The 19,449-nt window shown below is 44.8% G+C and overlaps 1 protein-coding gene across 2 annotated transcripts in view; it reads right to left on the bottom strand.

Annotated features, from left to right (window-relative positions):
- Positions 1 to 19,449, bottom strand: part of DISP3 (dispatched RND transporter family member 3) — a 179,167-nt gene that overhangs the window by 14,249 nt on the left and 145,469 nt on the right. For both annotated transcript variants that reach the window (XM_073585053.1, XM_073585052.1), the window contains exons 15-18: positions 6,172 to 6,344; positions 5,483 to 5,609; positions 5,059 to 5,204; positions 3,246 to 3,405 (exon numbers count right to left, since the gene is read on the bottom strand). In XM_073585053.1, the coding sequence (XP_073441154.1) occupies positions 3,246 to 3,405; positions 5,059 to 5,204; positions 5,483 to 5,609; positions 6,172 to 6,344 (606 nt within the window). The remainder of the gene's footprint in view (positions 1 to 3,245; positions 3,406 to 5,058; positions 5,205 to 5,482; positions 5,610 to 6,171; positions 6,345 to 19,449) is intronic.

Raw genomic sequence — 19,449 nt, forward strand, 5'->3', positions numbered from 1 at the left:
AGCCGGGCTAATTTTTTGCCAACTCATAATTCGACCAGAAGAGCTCAAGCCCCTCTGGCCGAACAAAGCTAACATCAAACTCAGGCATGGAATAGGGATGTATCAAGGTGTAGATGTCAATTGCCTTGAAGCCCATCTTCAGCAGGAGCTCCACAACCTTAGACCTTGGAGGACACGCATCACTGCCCCTCCACCGAAGACGGACCACATTCCTACGCACACTACCTGGCCCGGCTGTCGGAAGGGACCACACTGTATTTCCCCCATTTTGCTCTCGGAAGGCCCCGGGGCCATGCCTCTCTATCCAGAAGGATAGATCTACCTCTCGACCCTCTACCGTTAGTGATCTCTCCCCCTTCTTTAGAGCCTCCAGGAGACGCCGCTGCAACATGCCGTCCCCAGAGCCCGGAGACGAGGAGGATGCCCTATTTCCCCCGGAGGTGACAGCGGCATAACTACTAACGGGTACTGCCACCACCGGGGGGGCAACTGGACCAGTGATCACATCAACACCAACAGTATCACTATTACCCACCTCCATAACACCCTCACACTCCACCAAACCAGCAACCACACCACTAGACAAAGAAATTTCCTCATCCACACCTCCAACCACATTCACTCCTGCTGGACCAGTGACAACAGGGGGTGGCATTTTGACCTCCGCATCATCAGGCACAAGGGGCTCAGTCTCCTCAACAGAACTGGAGGAGACCTCACCCCCGGACTTACGGGTGCCCTCCTCATCATCAGTTGGTAAGTTTCTTTGCTTCATTAGGCGCCGCTGATCTTTTGCTGCTGTGAGGAGCTGCTGATCCTTTACATCAGGATCTTGCTGACTGGCAGCGCCAGCACAGAACAGGATCTTGGGAGGATCGGAACGCCCAGCCCCAGCAGCCCCCTCACACTGCGGCCGCTTCTCAACTAAGTGATCAGCGGCAACAGCATTCAGGGGCGCCGAGGCTACCGGAGCTGCCCCTGACACTGGGCCGCTCCCCCCTCCCACTGAGGAGCGCACCACAGCTTCGTGGCCTAACCGTATACCTGCCGCGGGCCGCCCTCACTGTCCAGCCTCTCGGCTGATACACCTGCTGCTACGTCCCCACTACTACAAGCAGAGACAGAGCTCTGCGCCTCACTACCGTGCTCTGTACTCTCCCCGCGCCTTTGCACCGGATCCACAGCAGAACCTGGGCTGGGCTGGGCAACGGGGCTTATGCAGCAAGCTGACCCTGTAGCTGACTCAGGGGGTACAGGGAGGGGGGCATATACAAAACTCACCGCTTCCTGGAGCTTCGGCTTGTTCTTCTTTACCTTTTTCTTCTGGTCCCCAGGTGCCTCCTCTGGTAAATCATCACCAAGATGGAAGTTCTGAAGGCACACTGGGGACTCCAGGAGCTTGATCTCCGCCATTAGAGCCCCTCCCTGGCCGCTGTTGTCACTGTCCTCCCCAGAGCCAGCAGAACTGGGACCAGATGCCAATGTCGCCTGTCCAGCAGGGAGCTCACTGCACGTGGCCTGCGGGTGACTTTGCAGGCTGTCAGGTGGGGCGGCTGCCAGGTGGGGCTTTCTGCTGGTCATCATCATCATCATCATCCACCTGGCTCTCAGGCTGCAGCCCCATCTGCCTTTGCTCTCTGTTATCAGCCATTTCTCTAAATCTGTCCTCATTTATTAGTTTTTCTTTAAATGGTCCACTCTTCTCTCTTAGTAACGCTTTCCTCACCTCCAACTCATTAATATCCAGCTTTATTTGCTTTACCTCCGCTTGGAGTTGGGTCTTCCTGGGTCTGCAGGCACCTGCAGCTTTGGGGCTTGTGCAGCGCAGCTCCTCCTGGAGCCTCCTGATGGTCTTACTCGCCTCTTCATACTCACGGAGGTTGCTCATGACCCGGGAGGCATAGGTGGACACAGACTCTTTTGGTTTCTGCAGCCCCCAACTTTCCTCAGCGAGGTCGTCCTTACCTCCGTGAGCACTCAGCTTTCCTCCGGAAGGACCGCCATCTTGCACGCTGCTAGCAGTCTTCTCCTCCATGTTGGAAGCCTTACGGCTTCTCTGGTTCTCTGCAGACCTGGGGGGAGTAGGAGTCACATTGCTGCGACTCCTGGTGGAGTATCTCACCCCCGAGTCCTCTGATGTGCAGGCCGGTTGCTGGTTTCTTCTGTTCCCTCCCGGCCTGGATCGGGAAACAGAAGCCTGGGAGTTGGCTCCTTCACTCATCCCAGGAAACCCACCCCTCCCTGGGTAAGAGAGAGAGCAGGTCTCCGGGTGGAGAGGTGTTGATTCTCTGGAGTTCAGGAGCACACAGCAGGATCAGTGTCGACCGCACCCACAATTAGCACAATGAGCAGCAGCTGAACAGAGATGCACTCACTGTTCTGATGGTGCAGTAACTGTGTACATACAGTACATTACATTACTGATCCTGAGTTACATCCTGTATTATACCCCAGGGATGCACTCACTAAAATGCTGGTGCAGTAACTGTGTACATACATTACATTACTGATCCTGAGTTATATCCTATATTATACTCCAGAGCTGCACTCACTAGTCTGCTGGTGCAGTCACTGTGTACATACATTACTGATCTCGAGTTACATCCTGTATTATACTCCAGAGCTGCACTCACTACAGTATTCTGCTGGTGCAGTCACTGTGTACATACATTACTGATCCTGAGTTACATCCTGTATTATACTTCAGAGCTGCACTCAATACAGTATTCTGCTGGTGCAGTCACTGTGTAAATACATTAAATTACTGGTCATATATCGATGCTAAGGATATTTCCTTATCTTAAAGTTACAGAAAGTACCTTTAAGCACTAGTAGTAATGTCTGGTTCAACCTCCTTACTGATGGTTTCCTTCTTTGTTGTTAAATTACTATCACGGCGGCTCAGTGGATAGCACTGCAGCGCTGGAGTCCTGGATTCGAATCCCACCAAGGACAACATCTGCAAGGAGTTTGTATGTTCTCCCTGTGTTTGCGTGGGTTTCCTCTGGGTACTCCGGTTTCCTCCCACATTCCATAGACATATACTGATAGGGAATTTAGATTGTGAGCCCCATTGGGGACAGTGTTGATAATGTGTGCAAACTGTAAAGCGCTGCGGTATATGTTAGTGCTATATAAAAATAAAGATTGTTATTATTATCCTATGTTGCCTAGAGAAGACAATATCCACAAGATATTGGCACAAGAACAGAATTCCAGATGGGAGGCAGTGACCCCCTACTTGCCTACGATCTCCATAAAGATCTGCTTCCAGTGCTCGCATGTCTGGAACCCGTGTGTCAGCGCAGAGTCCGCGGGGAGGCGCAGCAGCTGCTGTTGTAGGAACGACTCCCACATCAAATAATCTTTATACGTCTGGAAGGAGGATTTACCCTTGTAGGTCGTCTGTGTGGAGACATGGAAAATACATTAGGTGGACATCACGTCCTCACCTGCAGCCACGACACAGGGGTGATGTTCTCTGCTGTTACCGGGAGGCTGAGGATTCTCATGAAATCATAATAGCAAGATGAATACGGCAAAAGCACAGGCAGTTCTGGCTGCTTTGGGGAGGCAGGAGATCCGCCTGGCAATTTAAAGTAGACAGCGCCCAAATAGAAGGTAAATATCGAAGTCAGGACAAAGGTGGATGCAGGTGAGGGAAGAAGTGAGGATGGGGCTGAGGACGAGGAGATGATGGAGGTGAGAGCAGAGATGAGGATAGAGATGAGGATGGAGGTGAGGATGGAGATGAGGGCAGAGGTGAGGATCGAGGAGAGGACAGAGGTGGATGGAGGTGAGAGCAAAAGAGAGGATAGAGGTGAGAGCAGAAGTGTGGACAAAGATGAGGATGGAGGTGAGAGCAGAGGTGAGGACAAAGATGAGGAATGGATGTAGGTGGGGATGGAGGTGAGGACCGAGGTGAGGATGAAGGTAAGGTCAGAGGTGAGGACGGAGGTGAAGATGAATGTAAGGGTGGAGGTGAGGACGAAGGTGAGGAAGGAGATTAGGAAGGATGTGAGAACGAAGATGAGGGTGGAGATGAGGACGGAAGTGAGAGAAGAGGTAAGAACAGAAGTGAGGGCAGAGATGAGGATGCAGGAGAGGACAGAAGTGAGAATTGAGATGAGGACAGAGGTGAGGGCAGAAGTCAGGATGGAAGTGAAGATAGAGGAGAGGACAGAGGTGAGGATGGAGGAGAAAACGGAGGTGAGGACAGAAGTGAGGAAGGAGGTGAATGTAGGTGAGAGCGGAGGTGAAGACAGAGGTAGGAGGTGAGAACAGAGGTGAGGAGAGAGGTGAGGGCAGAAGTGAGGATCGAGGAGAGGACAGATGTGAGGATGGAGGAGAGAACGTAGGTGAGGTGTGATGTGTGGACGGATGTGAGGAGGGCAGAGATAAGGACAGAGTGAGGACGGAGGTCAGGACAGAAGAGACAACTAAGGTTACAAGGAACGGAGTGAGGACAGACAGAGGTACAAATTGTTGTGTGGATGGAGGAGCAGAGCAGCTCAGAAGCCAAATATACTCAAAATAATGAATCCTAAAAGTTGTCAAAGAGTTTTCAATAATTCTACAAATGTATTACCATATTCTGTTTTTTCTGCCTCTGGGAAAATCAGTGTGGCGAGCAGTATAGTGCACAATCCCAAACAGGCAGTGGTGTACATAAAAGATAAGGGGCACTATAATCCAGTCCACATGGGCCCAGTTTCTTTGGAAGCAGGAATTCTGTATAGATTCTCACTACTATGTAAAAAAAGAGAATGGGGACGACCACAGGGGCCGGGCGCCGACTCTCCGGGGTCTTATAACTGCCACATTGTCTACTGGCAATGTGAGCATTTTACTGCATAGACTTCCAGGATCCAGACACAATAAAGGGGTTGAACACTGACTTATAGGGCTGCCTCCTCCAGTAGATGGCACTAGTGAGCATGTTATTTCCTTCCAGAAGAGAGATAATTTGCATACTTTTTTCACAGGAAGCTTCATACACAGCAGGAAAATCAGTCCCCCCAAAGACAGAAAACCCAGAGGAACATAACTTGTTCTTACAGATTCAAATGCCATAGAGATCCACTGGACCTTCCCGTCTTTCACACCCACGGCCCCATGGGAGAGCTGACCGGGGAGAAGGTTCGGCTCGGGGATGTTCTTGCATTCAGGGTGCAACATCTGAAGAAAGGAGGATATACTGTAACCTGGGGAGACAAATCATTGTGGGATACAGACAATGAAACAAGCTGGCGAAAGTAAAGGATCGCAGATTATTAAAGGGTCTGATTCGGGGATCTCACTCAGAAGAAGGGGTCAAGAAAATTAGGGGTGACTTCATGAAGGGCTCTCCAATAATGCAGAATATACTGGTGGCCATATTATGGTGTACCATCAATCCTAAGAAATATTGGGGGCGATTAAAGGTCTGCTAGAGGCCAAGCACCAACCAGCGAAGACATCAGCAACATCAGGACCAGCTCACCTGATGGGAGACACTGCGCTCCACCCGGCTTCACCAGGTCTCTGTTACTGGCTATCACCTTGCACAGTCTGCATAGATTACCGATTTCTTTAAAGAGGTCAAACTCATCATCGTAGATCACCCTGCCCTTTCAGAAAAAGACAAGAACAAGGCAGTAGAAAGATGTGAGGCACGAATTTATAGAACAGTCATATTTAAAGGGTAAATCCATGCTAAATCAATGATCGATTCAGACCAAGCAACTCCCTATTGAAAGTCTTAGACGCCTAAAAGTATATTGTAGACCAAGAGCGTACCTACGAAGGAGGCGGATACACAACTGATGTAGGACAGAGCATCCTGAAGCCACCACTAGAGGGAGCTCATTGCATACAGATTAAAACTAGTGGTAAAAATCCAAAGGCACTTGGCTCCTCCTAGAGGTGGCTGAAGACTGTGCGAATATCACTAAAGCTAAAAGTGATGGTGCACATTGCCTTTAATTAAGCGAGACAACAAAGCTATGTCACTATAGTGAAAGCAACTTCAAAGATGGCAATTGGAAATTAAGTGAACAAATGATATTAACACATACATCGCCATAACAGCAAAACCCTTGCAATTTCCACAACACCATTCTGTGGCCACCAGAACCGTCTTGTAACGGAGTATCCAGAAACATATCTGTAATTGCAGTTTACGTTTCCTACCAGTTCTCCAAGCACGTGGTTATCTGGGACTCTTGTCCGATTAACTCCGTGAATTCCGAAGACAACAAACACCATGGCCCCAGTGTCCACAAGGGGGCGGACTGCCGGCTTCCCACATGCTGTGTTCAAGCAAGGATTGAAATTTAACGTTGGAGACAATTTCTTTGGCGCGCCTGAAACAACAGCAGACAACCAGGATAACTGTACATTGCCAATAGAATAAACCTTAAACGTGAACAGCAAACTTTGAATGCCATTTTTTATTAAACAGATAACAATTTCTCCAAATCTTCAGTATAGACAAAGGGTGAAATACCAAAATTTGGGGAGCTCCCTGTATACAGAGATACATGGTAAGATCCTGTCTGCAAGCCACCACTAGGGAGAGCTCCCTGTATACAGAGATACATGATAAGATCCTGTCTGCAGCCAACACTAGGGGAAGCTCCCTATATACAGAGATACATGATAAGATCCTGTCTGCAGCCAACACTAGGGGGAGCTTCCTGTATACAAAGATACATGATAAGATCCTGTCTGCAGCCACCACTAGGGGGAGCTCCCTGTATACAGAGATACATGATAAGATTCTGTCTGCAGCCACCACAAGGGGAAGCTCTCTGTATGCAGAGATACATGACAAGATCCTTTCTGCAGCCAACACTAGGGGGAGCTTCCTGTATACAAAGATACATGATAAGATCCTGTCTGCAGCCACCACTAGGGGGCGCTCCCTGTATACAGAGATACATGATAAGATTCTGTCTGCAGCCACCACTAGGGGGAGCTCCCTGTATACAGAGATACATGATAAGATCCTGTCTGCAGCCATCACTAGGGGGAGCTCCCTGTATACAGAGGTATATGATAAGATTATGTCTGCAGCCATCACTAGGGGGAGCTCCCTGTATACAGAGATACATGACAAGATCCTGTCTGCAGCCAACACAAGGGGGAGCTTCCTGTATACAAAGATACATGATAAGATCGTGTCTGCAGCCACCACTAGGGGGAACTCCCTGTACACTCCCTGACAGAAGTTATGTCGCTTGTCCATGTTATGTAAATAAAAGCTTATAACCTGACCTTAAATTCATCCATTGGTTGTATAAATTATTTTGAAAGCTGAAACCCTTCGAAATGTGGTTTAGGTTAAGAAAATAAATTGCCATCAATGCAGAAATATTGATCATTTAATGGACACAGAATGGTCAGATTTTGGCAAGACAAAAGTTTTGTCGGTCACAGCAAGTAATGTTATATTCAAATAATTAACTTAAAATACAAATATATGTTGCATAACATTGGTGAATGAAGTTGTGGTGCTAATAGTCATATTTAATATTTTGTGTGACTTCAATGAGCTTGAAGGACTGCATCCATGCGGTTCAACAATGATTCATACAATTTATTAATGACGTCATCAGGAATAGCAAAGAATGCAGTCTTAGGCCATGTGCACACGATGCAGATTTGCAGCGTTTCCGCAGCGGATTTTACCGCGCAGAAACGTTGCATATCCGCATTGTGATGTACAGTACCTTTAAAATGAATGAAAAAAAAACGCTGTGCAGACGCTGCGGATTTTTCCACGCGGTTTTCCTGCGGTACAAAATCCGCAGCATGTTACTTCTTTTGTGCGGTTTTCTATCTCCCCTGTTACCAAATCCGCAGGGGGAAGACCGCAATGGAAAACCGCATGAAAACCGCGTGAAAACCGCGTGAAAAATGGAAGAAATCCGCAGGAAAAATGCAGGTCATTTGACCTGCGGTTTTCTTCCATTCTGCACGGAAAAATCCGCAGGGCTCAAAACTCCGTCTGCACTCAGCCTCACACACCTCCCAGAGTTCATCTAGATTCTTGGGTTTTGTCTTCCAAGCTTCCTCTTTCATCCTACCCCAAACATGCTCAATGATGTTCATGTCTGGTGACTGGGCTGGCCAGTCCTTGAGCACCTTGATCTTTTTTGCCTGGAGGAACTTTGTTGTAGAGATGGATGTATGAGATGGAGCACCATCCTGATGCAGAATTTGACCCCTTTTATGATTTGGAATATAAGAGGTAGCTAATACTTCTTGATATTTAGGCTACTGATATTGCCTTCCACCTTGCAAATGTTTTGCACACCCCCATACTGAATGTAACCCCAGACCATTATCTTTCCACCAAACTTAACTGTTTTCTGGGTGTATTTTGGATCCATGCGGGCTCCAGTAGGTCTCCTGCAGTATTTGCGGCAGCTGTGGTGTAATTCTACTGAAGATTTTTCAGAGAAATCCACCTTCTTCCACTTTTCCAGCGTCCATCTGTTTAGCAGGCTGTGGGACTTTGCAAATGCCACAGGGTTTTTTATTTGCCTTTTGTTTAGTGCTGGCTTCTGGGCACTGATTCATCCATAGAGGCCATTTCGAGACAGAATCCTACAAACTGTTCTAGCTGACAGAGGGACTTGAGGGGACCAGGCCTGTTGGAGCTCTGCTGCAGTGGAAGAGGGGCTTGCTTTGGATTTTCTAACAAACAATTGTTCCTCCTGAGCAGTTGTCTTGCGGGGTCTGCCGATCCTTGGCTTGTCAAACACATCTCCAGTCTCTTCAAATCTTTTTTTTAATTCTTTGTACTTGACGCTGAGACACATTAAAGGTGGCAGCCACCTCTGCAGTGGATGTGGTCTTCAGCCTCTTGATAATCCACGCTTTGGTTGCAGGGTGAATTTTTGGCATGTTGTTAGAGCTTAAGGTGCAGCTCAAGTGAAGGTAGAGGGTGCTGGGTTTCTTTTTATACACACCCACTAATTAACCGATCATTTACTGAGCACAGGTGAGGATATAAACTAGGATTGGGTGCATTATATGACCAGGCGACAAAACTTTTGTCTTGCCAAAATCTAACCACTCTGTGCCCATTAAATGATCATATTTCTGCATTGATGCCAATTTACTTTCTTAACCTAAACCACATTTCAGAGGGTTTCAGCTTTCAAAAGAATAATTTATACAACCAATGGATGAATTTAACGTCAGGTTATAAGCTTTTATTTACATCACATGGATAAGCGACATAACTTCTGTCAGGGAGTGTATAAATACTATAAACTGAATGCAATATTAAAGGGGCTGTCCGGGCTTTTCACATAATCTCAGTGCATATCTGGGCTGCAGAATGCTGACAATAAGTAATTTACCTTCTGTGGCCAGTATTCAGCATTTGCTAGATATCATCTCTTGCTTGTAAGAAAAATGTCCAGGGGGGGGTGTGTTCTGGCATTGAAATGAGAACTGGTCGTTTCCTCCTCACTAGTTTCACTTTCCATAGATCACTGTTCAGCCTGTGTCTGGGGGAGGAGCAGCTGGGTGGTCTGCTCTCTGCACTGAGGCTGCTAGAGGGGGAGGATTTGTTACTGTGTGAAGAGGGATAGGCTTGTTCATGTGGTCGGGGAGGGCCTGTTGCTATGGAGGGTGGGGTTGTTGCTACAGAGGGCAGGTTTTTAGTAGAGTAGGAGGAAATGACCAGTTCTCATTTCAATGCCATAACACACCCCCCGGGATGTTTTTCTTACAAGCAAGAGATGATATCTAGCAAACGCTGCAAACTGGCCACAGAAGGTAAATTACTTATTGTCAGCATTCTGCAGCCCAGATATGCACTGAGATTATGTGAAAAGCCCGGACAACCCCTTTAACCTCCTAACGTCCAATGACGGACACGCCCTCATCAAAGTCGGGACATGTCTGCTGTTTTGAATAGCTGACATGTGCCCGCAATAGGCGCAGGTGGAATCGCGATCCACCTGCGCCTATTTACTAGTTAAATGCCGCTGTCAAACGCTGACAGCGGCATTTAACCGGCGCTTCCGGCCGCTCGGCTGGAAATGCGCGCATCGCTGACCCCTGTCACGTGATCGGAGGTCAGCGATGCGTTGGCATAACAACCAGAGGTCTCCTGGAGACCTCTATGGCTGTTGATGCCTGATTGCTATGAGCGCCACCCAGTGGTCGCCGCTCATAGCAATGCTGTATTTCTGCTACATACAGTGGGAAACAAAAAAGTATTTAGTCAACCACCAATTGTGCAAGGTCTCCCACTTAAACAGATGACAGAGGCCTGAAATTGACATCATAGTTAGACACAACTATGAGAGACAAAATGAGAAAACAAATCCAGAAAATCACCTTATGGTGGAAAATAAGTATTTGGTCAGCTAAAAACCATGCAAGATTTCTGGCTCTCACAGACCTGTAACTTCTTTAAGAGGCTCCTCTGTCCTCCACTCATTACCTGTAGTAATGGCACCTGTTTGAAGTTGTTATCAGTATAAAAGACACCTGTCCACAACCTCAAACAGTCACACGACAAACTCCACTATGGTGAAGACCAAAGAGCCGTCGAAGGACACCAGAAACAAAAAATTGTAGCCCTGCACCAGGCTGGGAAGACTGAATCTGCAATAGGCAAGCAGCTTGGTGTGATGAAATCAACAATAAGAAAATGGAAGACATACAAGACCACTGATAATCTCCCTCGATCTGGGGCTCCACGCAAGATCTCACCCCGTGGGGTCAAAATGATCACAAAAACGGTGAGCAAAAATCCAAGAACCAAACGGGGGGACCTAGTGAATGATACTAAAGGGGGCTACCAATAATAAAGCTCATCCATTAGGACAATATATATACAAACCAAAAAAGAATGGAACCAAGAGCAGTAAATAGATAAAATGTATAATTTTATTGTTATCCAAAAAATTGATAAAATAAAAATTTTGTATGAATCAATCACAAAATATGAAAAAGGGAATAAGCAACCCCCAGTTACCACACACAGATGAGGGAAGGTAAAAATGGCAATATATAAAAACAATTGCATATAATAATTATAGCCTGATGGAATACTCAAAATGATATAGGCAGTATTCAAAATCTATTACCCATCACAAATAAGGAGGGGAGACGGTACAAAAATAATTATATATATACATATATATATATATACGGTATATATATATATCTTCTTGTGAAAAGACACAATTTATTCTCAGTATTTATATAAAGTGCAATAGTGCATAATAAGGTGATCCACAAAAGGACCTACAAATGAACAATAGTAGTAGATGATTATGACCAAATGGAGTGCACAAAAAGATATAAATATCATCCAGAGTTACCCGCCACAAGTGAGGGAGGGAAAAGGAGGTACAAAAAAAATATATATATATGTATGTGTCTATCTCTATATCCTTTATGTGAAAGGGTATAATTCCTTCTCATTAGTCATATAAAGTGCAATAGTGCATAGAAAAGTATATCAAGAAAAGGAACTAGACATGGAGCATAGCCCGATATCAAGTGTAGCTGCTGCCATAAATAAATCCACTAGACTGGAAAAAAATCAATTAAAGTGATCCTGAGACCAGGATCTACCATATAGTTTCAGACAAGGGGGTCGTAAACCAATGTAAGATAAAGCTGTTATCCAAAGATATTGAACCAAGACTTAGATATATGCAAAAAGTAACATAATGAGCTTGTTGCCAAAACCAATCTTTCTGTAGTGTGGGCTGCGGGACCCCAATGCACGTTTCGCTACTTGCTTCTTCGGGGGGCATAATGACCTGCACAGAGCTGGGACCATCGTAACAAAGGTTACCATCAGTAACACAATACGCCGCCTGGGACTCAGATCCTGCAGTGCTAGATGTGTCCATCTGCTTAAGTCAGTACATGTCTGGACCTGTCTGAAGTTGGCTAGAGAACATTTGGATTATCCAGAAGAGTATTGGGAGAATGTCATATGGTCTGATGAAACCAAAGTAGAACTGTTTGGTAGAAACAAAACTCATCGTGTTTGGAGGAGATAGAATGCTGAGTTGCATCCAAAGAACACCATACCTACTGTGAAGCATGGGGGTGGCAACATCATGCTTTGGGGCTGTTTCTCTGCAAAGGGACCAGGGACGACTGATCCATTTACATGAAAGAATGAATGGGGCCATGTATCATGAGATTCTAAGTGCAAACCTCCTTCCATCAGCAAGGGCATTGAAGATGAAACGTGGATGGGTCTTTCAGCATGATAATGATCCCAAGCACACCGCAAGGGCAACAAAGGAGTGGCTTCATAAGAAGCATATGAAGGTCCTGGAGTGGCCTAGCCAGTCTACAGATCTCAACCCCATAGATAACCTTTGAAGGGATTTGAAAGTCCGTGTGCGTGTAGCCCAGCGACAGGCCAAAGACATCACTGCTCTAGAGGAGATCCACATGGAGGAATGGTTCAACATACCACCAACAGTGAGTGCCAACCTTGTGAAGACTTACAGAAATCGTTTGACCTCTGTCTTTGCCAACAAAGGATATATAACAAAATATTGAGATGAACTTTTGTTAATGACCAAATACTTATTTTCCACCATAATTTGCAAAATAAATCTTGCCAAATCAGAAAATGTGATTTTCTGGATTTGTTTTCTCGTTTTGACTCTCATAGTTGTGGTCTACCTATGATGTCAATTACAGGACTCTCATCTTTTTAAGTGGGAGAACTTGCACAATTGGTGGCTGACTAAATACTTTTTTCCCAACTGTATAAGCGATCTGAGCATCGCCTCTATGTAGCAGAGCCGATCAAGCTATTGCAGCTTCTAGTCTTCCATGGAGGCTATTGAAGCATGCCAAAAGTTAAAAAAATGTAGTACAAAAACTTGGCACTCAAAAGAAAAATTGATTTGACAGTTCCTTTATTGTAAAAGGCATCCAGTTAAATATACTTCTTTTACTTCTTTAAACGTTTTCGGTCATACAATTGACCTTCATCAGAAACAGAATTTTTTCACAGTTGGTTTTAACTGGGTATATTCATTAATAATGTGGAGAAACAGACGTCTGGGAAGCAGCAGCTACTGAGAATGAAAGGACACCATTCATGTAGGAAATCACCAGACCCACGGGTTTGACACCTTGGGTTATACAGGGACCGGTAGATCCAATAATTGGTGTTGGTGTCCAGAAATTTGTACTGTAATATATTCAGGAAACTATCCTGTATTGTTTGTGACAGGCATGAATGTCCACAACTGGGTGCTGTGATTTTCCAAATGGTCTGTCCTGCCCAGGGAGGCAAGTGTGTCACAGGGAGAGTGAACGCGCTGTTCAGGAGAAGCACTGGGTGTGCAGAGGAATAGCGCTTGGTCTGTGGCTGGACGCATGTGCTGCTGGTATGAGAGACGCTGACCAGTTGTGGACATTCATGCCTGTCACAAACGTTTAAAGAAGTAAAAGAAGTATATTTAACTGGATGCCTTTTACAATAAAGGAACTGTCAAATCAATTTTTCTTTTGAGTGCCAAGTTTTTGTACTACATTGTTAGTTGGCTGGATACCCGACTTGTGCACCTCTCTCCACACTGAGTGCCGTGTTTTTTCTATTTTGCAAAAGTTAAAAAAAAGTTTTTAAAAAATATGAAAAAAATTAAAAAATATATAAAAAGTTAAAATCACCCCCCTTTTGCTCCATTCAAAATAAAACAAACAAACAAAAAAATCAAAACATAAACATAATTGGTATTGCCGTGTTCAGAATCGCCCGATCAATTAAAAAAAAGGATTAACCTGATCGCTAAACGGCGTAGTGAGAAAAAAAATCAAAATGCCAGAATTATTTTTTTTGGGTTGCCACAACATTGCATTAAAATGCAATAACGGGCGATCAAAAGAACGTATCTGCACAAAAGTGGTATCATTAAAAACATCAGCTTGGTGAGCAAAAAATAATCCCTCGCCCAACCCGAGATCACGAAAAATGGAGACGCTATGTGTATCGGAAAATGGCGCAATTTTTTTTTTATTAGCAAACTTTGGAATTTTTTTTCACCACTTAGATAAAAAAGAACCTAGACATGCTTGGTGTCTATGAACTCGTAATGACCTGGAGAATCATAATGGCAGGTCAGTTTTAGCATTTAGTGAATCTAGCAAAAAAGCCAAACAAAAAACAACTGCGGGATTGCACTTTTTTTTTGCAATTTCACCACACTTGGAATTTTTTCCCCGTTTTATAATACACAACATGGTAAAACCAATGGTGTCGTTCATAAGTACAACTCGTCCCGCAAAAAATAAGCCCTAACATGGCCACATTGACAGAAAAATAAAAAAGTTATGGCTCTGGGGAGGGAAAAATGAAAATGCAAAACCAAAAATACCCTAGGTCGTTAAGGGGTTAACACAGTATGCAGTGAGCTCTTCAGCTCCTCCTAATGGCAGATAAAAGCTCTGCATGAGAAAAATTACTATAAAAGCACAGAATTTAAGTGACATTGTTATGGGAAAAAAAAAATACAAAATACGCTGTGGAATCCATTGAATTAAAAACTGTAGTAGGAGGCACTTTCATCTCCATCTCCCAGGGTGCATGTGGGTTGTTTTGCAGGTGATTATTCCCCCTTTACTACTCTAGTCTATGCTATGAATATAGCAACAAAGTGTAAGAGAAACATTAGATTCCACTACAGATCGGGACCCCCAAATCACGAGGTAGGTGGTCTGTTTTCGAGGCTTGCTGCATAATTCCACTACTTAGAGTCCTACTGGGATATTATTTCAGCGTATTACATGTGATCACATGTAGTTTATTTTTCTTGGCCGAGGCTGCGAATACGACGGCTGATTCCCTTTGTCGTTAATGCAACGGGACACAGTTTTCGTTTCTTAATTAGCTGCTGTATTAATTTGCATAACTCTGGAGATAAAACCATATCTGTGTCTGACGGCTCGTATGTCAGCGCTCCGGATTCTGGAGGAGGCTCACATGTGGCTTATGTTGAGTCGATTAGCGAGTTTTGGGCTGCAGTAAAAGAACGTACAATTGTTGTGCTTAAAAGCTGCAACGTGGCAGAAGTTACCCTCAGGCTGGAGTCACACTAACCTGCGCAAAATACGGTCAGTATTTTACATGCGTAATACGGATGACAGACCCCTAAACAGTGCTCTGTATGTCATCCGTAATCAAGGTGTGGTCGCGTATTTTGCGCATGTGAGCATCCGTATGTAATCCGTATGGCATCCGTATGGTGAGATTTTCTCGCAGGCTTGCAAAATGGACATATAATGGAGCCCTATGACAGTTTTAATAAAGAAATGAAAGAATAGATATAGACACATAGAATGCATGTATATATTGATATATATATATATATATGTATTCTATGTGTCTATATCTATTCTTTCATTTCTTTATTAAAACTGTCAGTGTGAGTTTACTGTATAGCGCACTGAATTGCCGGCTTTGCTAAAAGACACCTGGTGCGTATTTCTCGCAGGTCACATGTGTGCTCCGTGTGTAATCCGTATTTTTTGCGCACCCATAGACTTGCATTGGCGTATTACGGCCGTAGTACGCTGACAATCGCAGCATGCTGCGAGTGGCACGGAGCGTAGGATACGGAGGAGAAATATACGGCTGGTGCGAGTGACCCCATAGAGAATCATTGGTCCGTGTCTAATGCGTGCTTTTTGCGCCTCTCACGCACCCGTATTCCTCGCCAGTGTGACTCCGGCCTCATAAGCGTGCTCAGGTATAGGATACACAGAAGTCTGTCACCTGTTCATTGGGGGCTCCAGAATCTATGGTAGGACATGTTAAGGCTTTTTTACCATACTTTAGCAGTATTTCTCCATAGAACAGCCATTTAAGAGCAGGAAGAGTAAATGTAACATCACTGGGCTGCAGTCTCATCTCACATTACTTAAGTCAGCATCATTATTTGACTCCCTTTCTTTGTCCTCTTATGCTCCTGTCTGTTAGGACTCCTGCTCTTCTGTCTTACACTACAAGCCTGCAATATTGTATCAGCAAGTTTCCTGGTCCCTTATCCTTCCTTTTGGGTGCATAGAGCCACATTCTGAGAAAGTGGGTAGAAGACTCTACAGAAATTATCCCACCCCAGCAGCATGAAACACAGTAACTTACAGTTCTACATCAATGTCCCTGAGAAGGAAAGTCCCAGCAGGACACTGCATAGATGTTTCCTGCCTCAGAACACCATCATAGAAATCATAGAATGGTAGAGTTGGAAGGGACCTCCTGGTCCAACCCCTTGCTCAAAGCAGGATTCACTAAATCATCCCAGACAGATGTCTGTCCAGCCTCTGTTTGAAGACTTCCATTGAACTAGAACTCACCACCTCTCGTGGCAGCCTGTTCCACTCATTGATCACCTTCACTGTCAAAAAGTTTTTTCTAATATCTAATCTGTGTCTCCTCCCATTCAGTTTCATCCCATTGCTTCTAGTCTTTCCTTGTGCAAATGAGAATAAAGATAATCCTTCTGCAATGTGACAGCCCTTTAGATATTTGTAGACAGTTATTAAGTCTCCTCTCAGTCTTCTCTTTTGCAAGCTAAACATTCCCAAATCCTGCAACCGATCCTCACAGGACATGGTTTGCAGACCGGTCACCATTCTGGTCGCTCGTCTCTGAACTTGCTCCAGTTTGTTGAGGTCTCTTTTAAAATGTGGTGCCCAAAACTGGACACAGTATTCCAGATGAGGTCTGACCAAAGAGGAGTAGAGGGCAATAATGACTTCACGTGATCTAGACTGTATACTTCTGTTAATATATCCTAGAATTGCATTTGCCTTTTTCGCTGCTGCATCACACTGTTGACTCCTGTTCAGTTTATGCTCTGTTAGTATACCAAAGTCTTTTTCACATGTGCTGTCACTTAGCCCTATTACATCCATTCTGAATATGCTTTTTCATTTTTATTGCCCAGATGCAGTACTTTGCATTTTTCCCTGTTAAAAATCATTCTCCTTTTGGAAGTGCATTGAGCAGCAGGGTGGTGTACTGGTAAAAGGGAAAAAAAAAAAAATCTTTTAAATCTTCTACCTGAGCGAGTGTGAACGAGCTGAGTGTGACCTGAGCGTAAGTGCGAACTGTGGTAAGTGTGTGACTTGAGATTCAGTGATTTTGGATTCAGGGAGTTTCCAAGGGAGGTATTACTGAATTGCTGTTATATTTTATTAATACTTTTTATTTATTTTTGCTTATCTTATTGTCTGGTGCAATCCCCATTAGGATGTGCTCCACTATTGCCAATGCCATCCAGTGCATGTCTTGCCGCATGTATGAAATCCTTGAACAGCTGGTCGAGGGTGCATACTGCTGTGCGAGATGTGAGCAGGTTGTGCATTTGGAAGCCCAGATACTGGATCTAAATGTGCAGCTGGCAACACTGAGATCCATAGACAATATGGAAAGGAGTCTTCTGCTCACTGAGCAGATGCTCAATGGGATAGATGAGGGGGGGATGCTAGGTTGGAGCTGCAGGACAATGAAGCAGCTAGCTGGGTGACAGTTAGAAGGCGGAGTAGAGGGAAGAGCACCAGGGAGGCTAGTCCTGATCTGGCACACCCCATTAAGTTTGCTAAGTTGGCAAATGAGGGGAGTGTTAGTACAGGAGTAGCACTGCTGCAGCAAGGCATGTCCTCTGAAAGCCGGAGGAGTGTCTGCTCCAGTAAGGGGGGAAATAGGAGAGCAGGGCAGGCCAGACAGGTTCTGGTAGTGGGAGACTCAATTATTAGGGGAACAGATAGGGCAATCTGTCACAAAGACAGGGATCGTAGAACGGTGTGCTGCCTACCTGGCGCTCGAGTCCGACACATCGCTGGTCGGGTTGACAGATTACTGGGAGGGGCTGGTGAGGATCCAGCAGTCATGGTGCACATTGGCACAAATGACAAAGTTAGAGGTAGGTGGAAGGTCCTTAAAGATGATTTCAGGGAATTAGGCTGTAAGCTGAAAGCAAGGACCTCCAAGGTGGTCTTTTCGGAAATACGTCCTGTACCACGTACCACGCCAGAGAGGCAACGGGAGATTAGGGAGGTTAATAAGTGGCTCAGGAATTGGTGTAGGAAGGAGTGGTTTGGGTTCCTACAGAACTGGGCCGACTTCTCAGTTGGCTGCAGGTTCTACGCTAGGGACGGGCTGCACCTCAATGGGGAGGGTGCATCTGTGCTGGGGGAGAAAATGGCTAGAAGGTTGGAGGAGTGTTTAAACTAGGGACGGGGGGAGGGTATTCCTTTTATAGGAGGGGAAGACAGTGCAGATAGAGTCCTGGGCACAAATAATGAAATTGGGGGGTGGGGGTGGGGTTAGAACAGTTAATAATTTAAGAAAGAATAGAGGTACAGAGAGAGATACATAAAGTGCATGTATACTAATGCCAGAAGCCTCTCCAACAAAATGGAGGAATTGGAGTTAATGTTGTTGGAACATAATTATGACATGGTGGGGATATCTGAGACATGGCTGGACGAGAGCCATGACTGGGCAGTTAATTTACAGGGCTATAGTCTGTTCAGAAATGACCGTACAAATAAACAAGGGGGAGGCGTGTGTTTATATGTAAAATCATCCTTAAAACCCATCATTCGTGATAATATATATGAATCTAATGAAAATGTAGAGTCCCTGTGGGTAGAGATAAGGGGAGGGGGGAAAAATAATAAATTACTGATAGGGGTTTGTTATAAGTCTCCAAAAATAATGGAAGCAACAGAGAATATCCTCATGAAGCAAATAGACGAAGCAGCGACTCAAGGAGAAGTCATTATTATGGGGGACTTCAACTACCCTGAAATACATTGGGGAACCGAAACCTGCAGTTCCAGCAAAGGTAATGGGTTTTTGACAACTATGAGAGACAATTACCTTTCACAACTGGTTCAGGACCCAACAAGAGGGGGGGCACTGCTAGACCTAATATTAACCAACAAGCCAGACCACATATCAAATGTAAGGGTTGGGGGTCACTTGGGTAATAGTGATCACAAGTTAATAAGTTTTCATGTATCCTTTAATAAGATGTGTAGTAGAGGTGTTGCAAGGACACTAAACTTAGGGAAAGAAAATTTCCAACGGATGAGAGATGATCTTGGTGCAATTAACTGGGACGATATCCTGAGACATAAAAATACACAAAGAAAATGGGAGACGTTTATTAGCATCCTGAATAGGACCTGTGCACAATATATACCGTATGGGAATAAACATGCTAGAAATAGGAGGAAACCACTAAATAGAGCTGTAAGGGGTGCAATAAGAGATAAAAATAAAGCATTTAGGGAATTAAAGCAAGTAGGTAGTGATGAGGCATTAACTAAATACAGAAGATTAAATAAATTCTGTAAAAAGCAAATCAAAATAGCAAAGGTTGAGACAGAGAGACTTTGCCAGAGAAAGTAAAAATAATCCCAAAATATTCTTTAACTACATAAATA

The sequence above is a fragment of the Dendrobates tinctorius genome, unplaced genomic scaffold (genome assembly GCF_039654945.1).
Source record: "Dendrobates tinctorius isolate UK_male_01 unplaced genomic scaffold, ASM3965494v1 ptg000086l, whole genome shotgun sequence".
In the NCBI taxonomy this organism is placed as follows: Eukaryota; Metazoa; Chordata; class Amphibia; order Anura; family Dendrobatidae; genus Dendrobates; species Dendrobates tinctorius.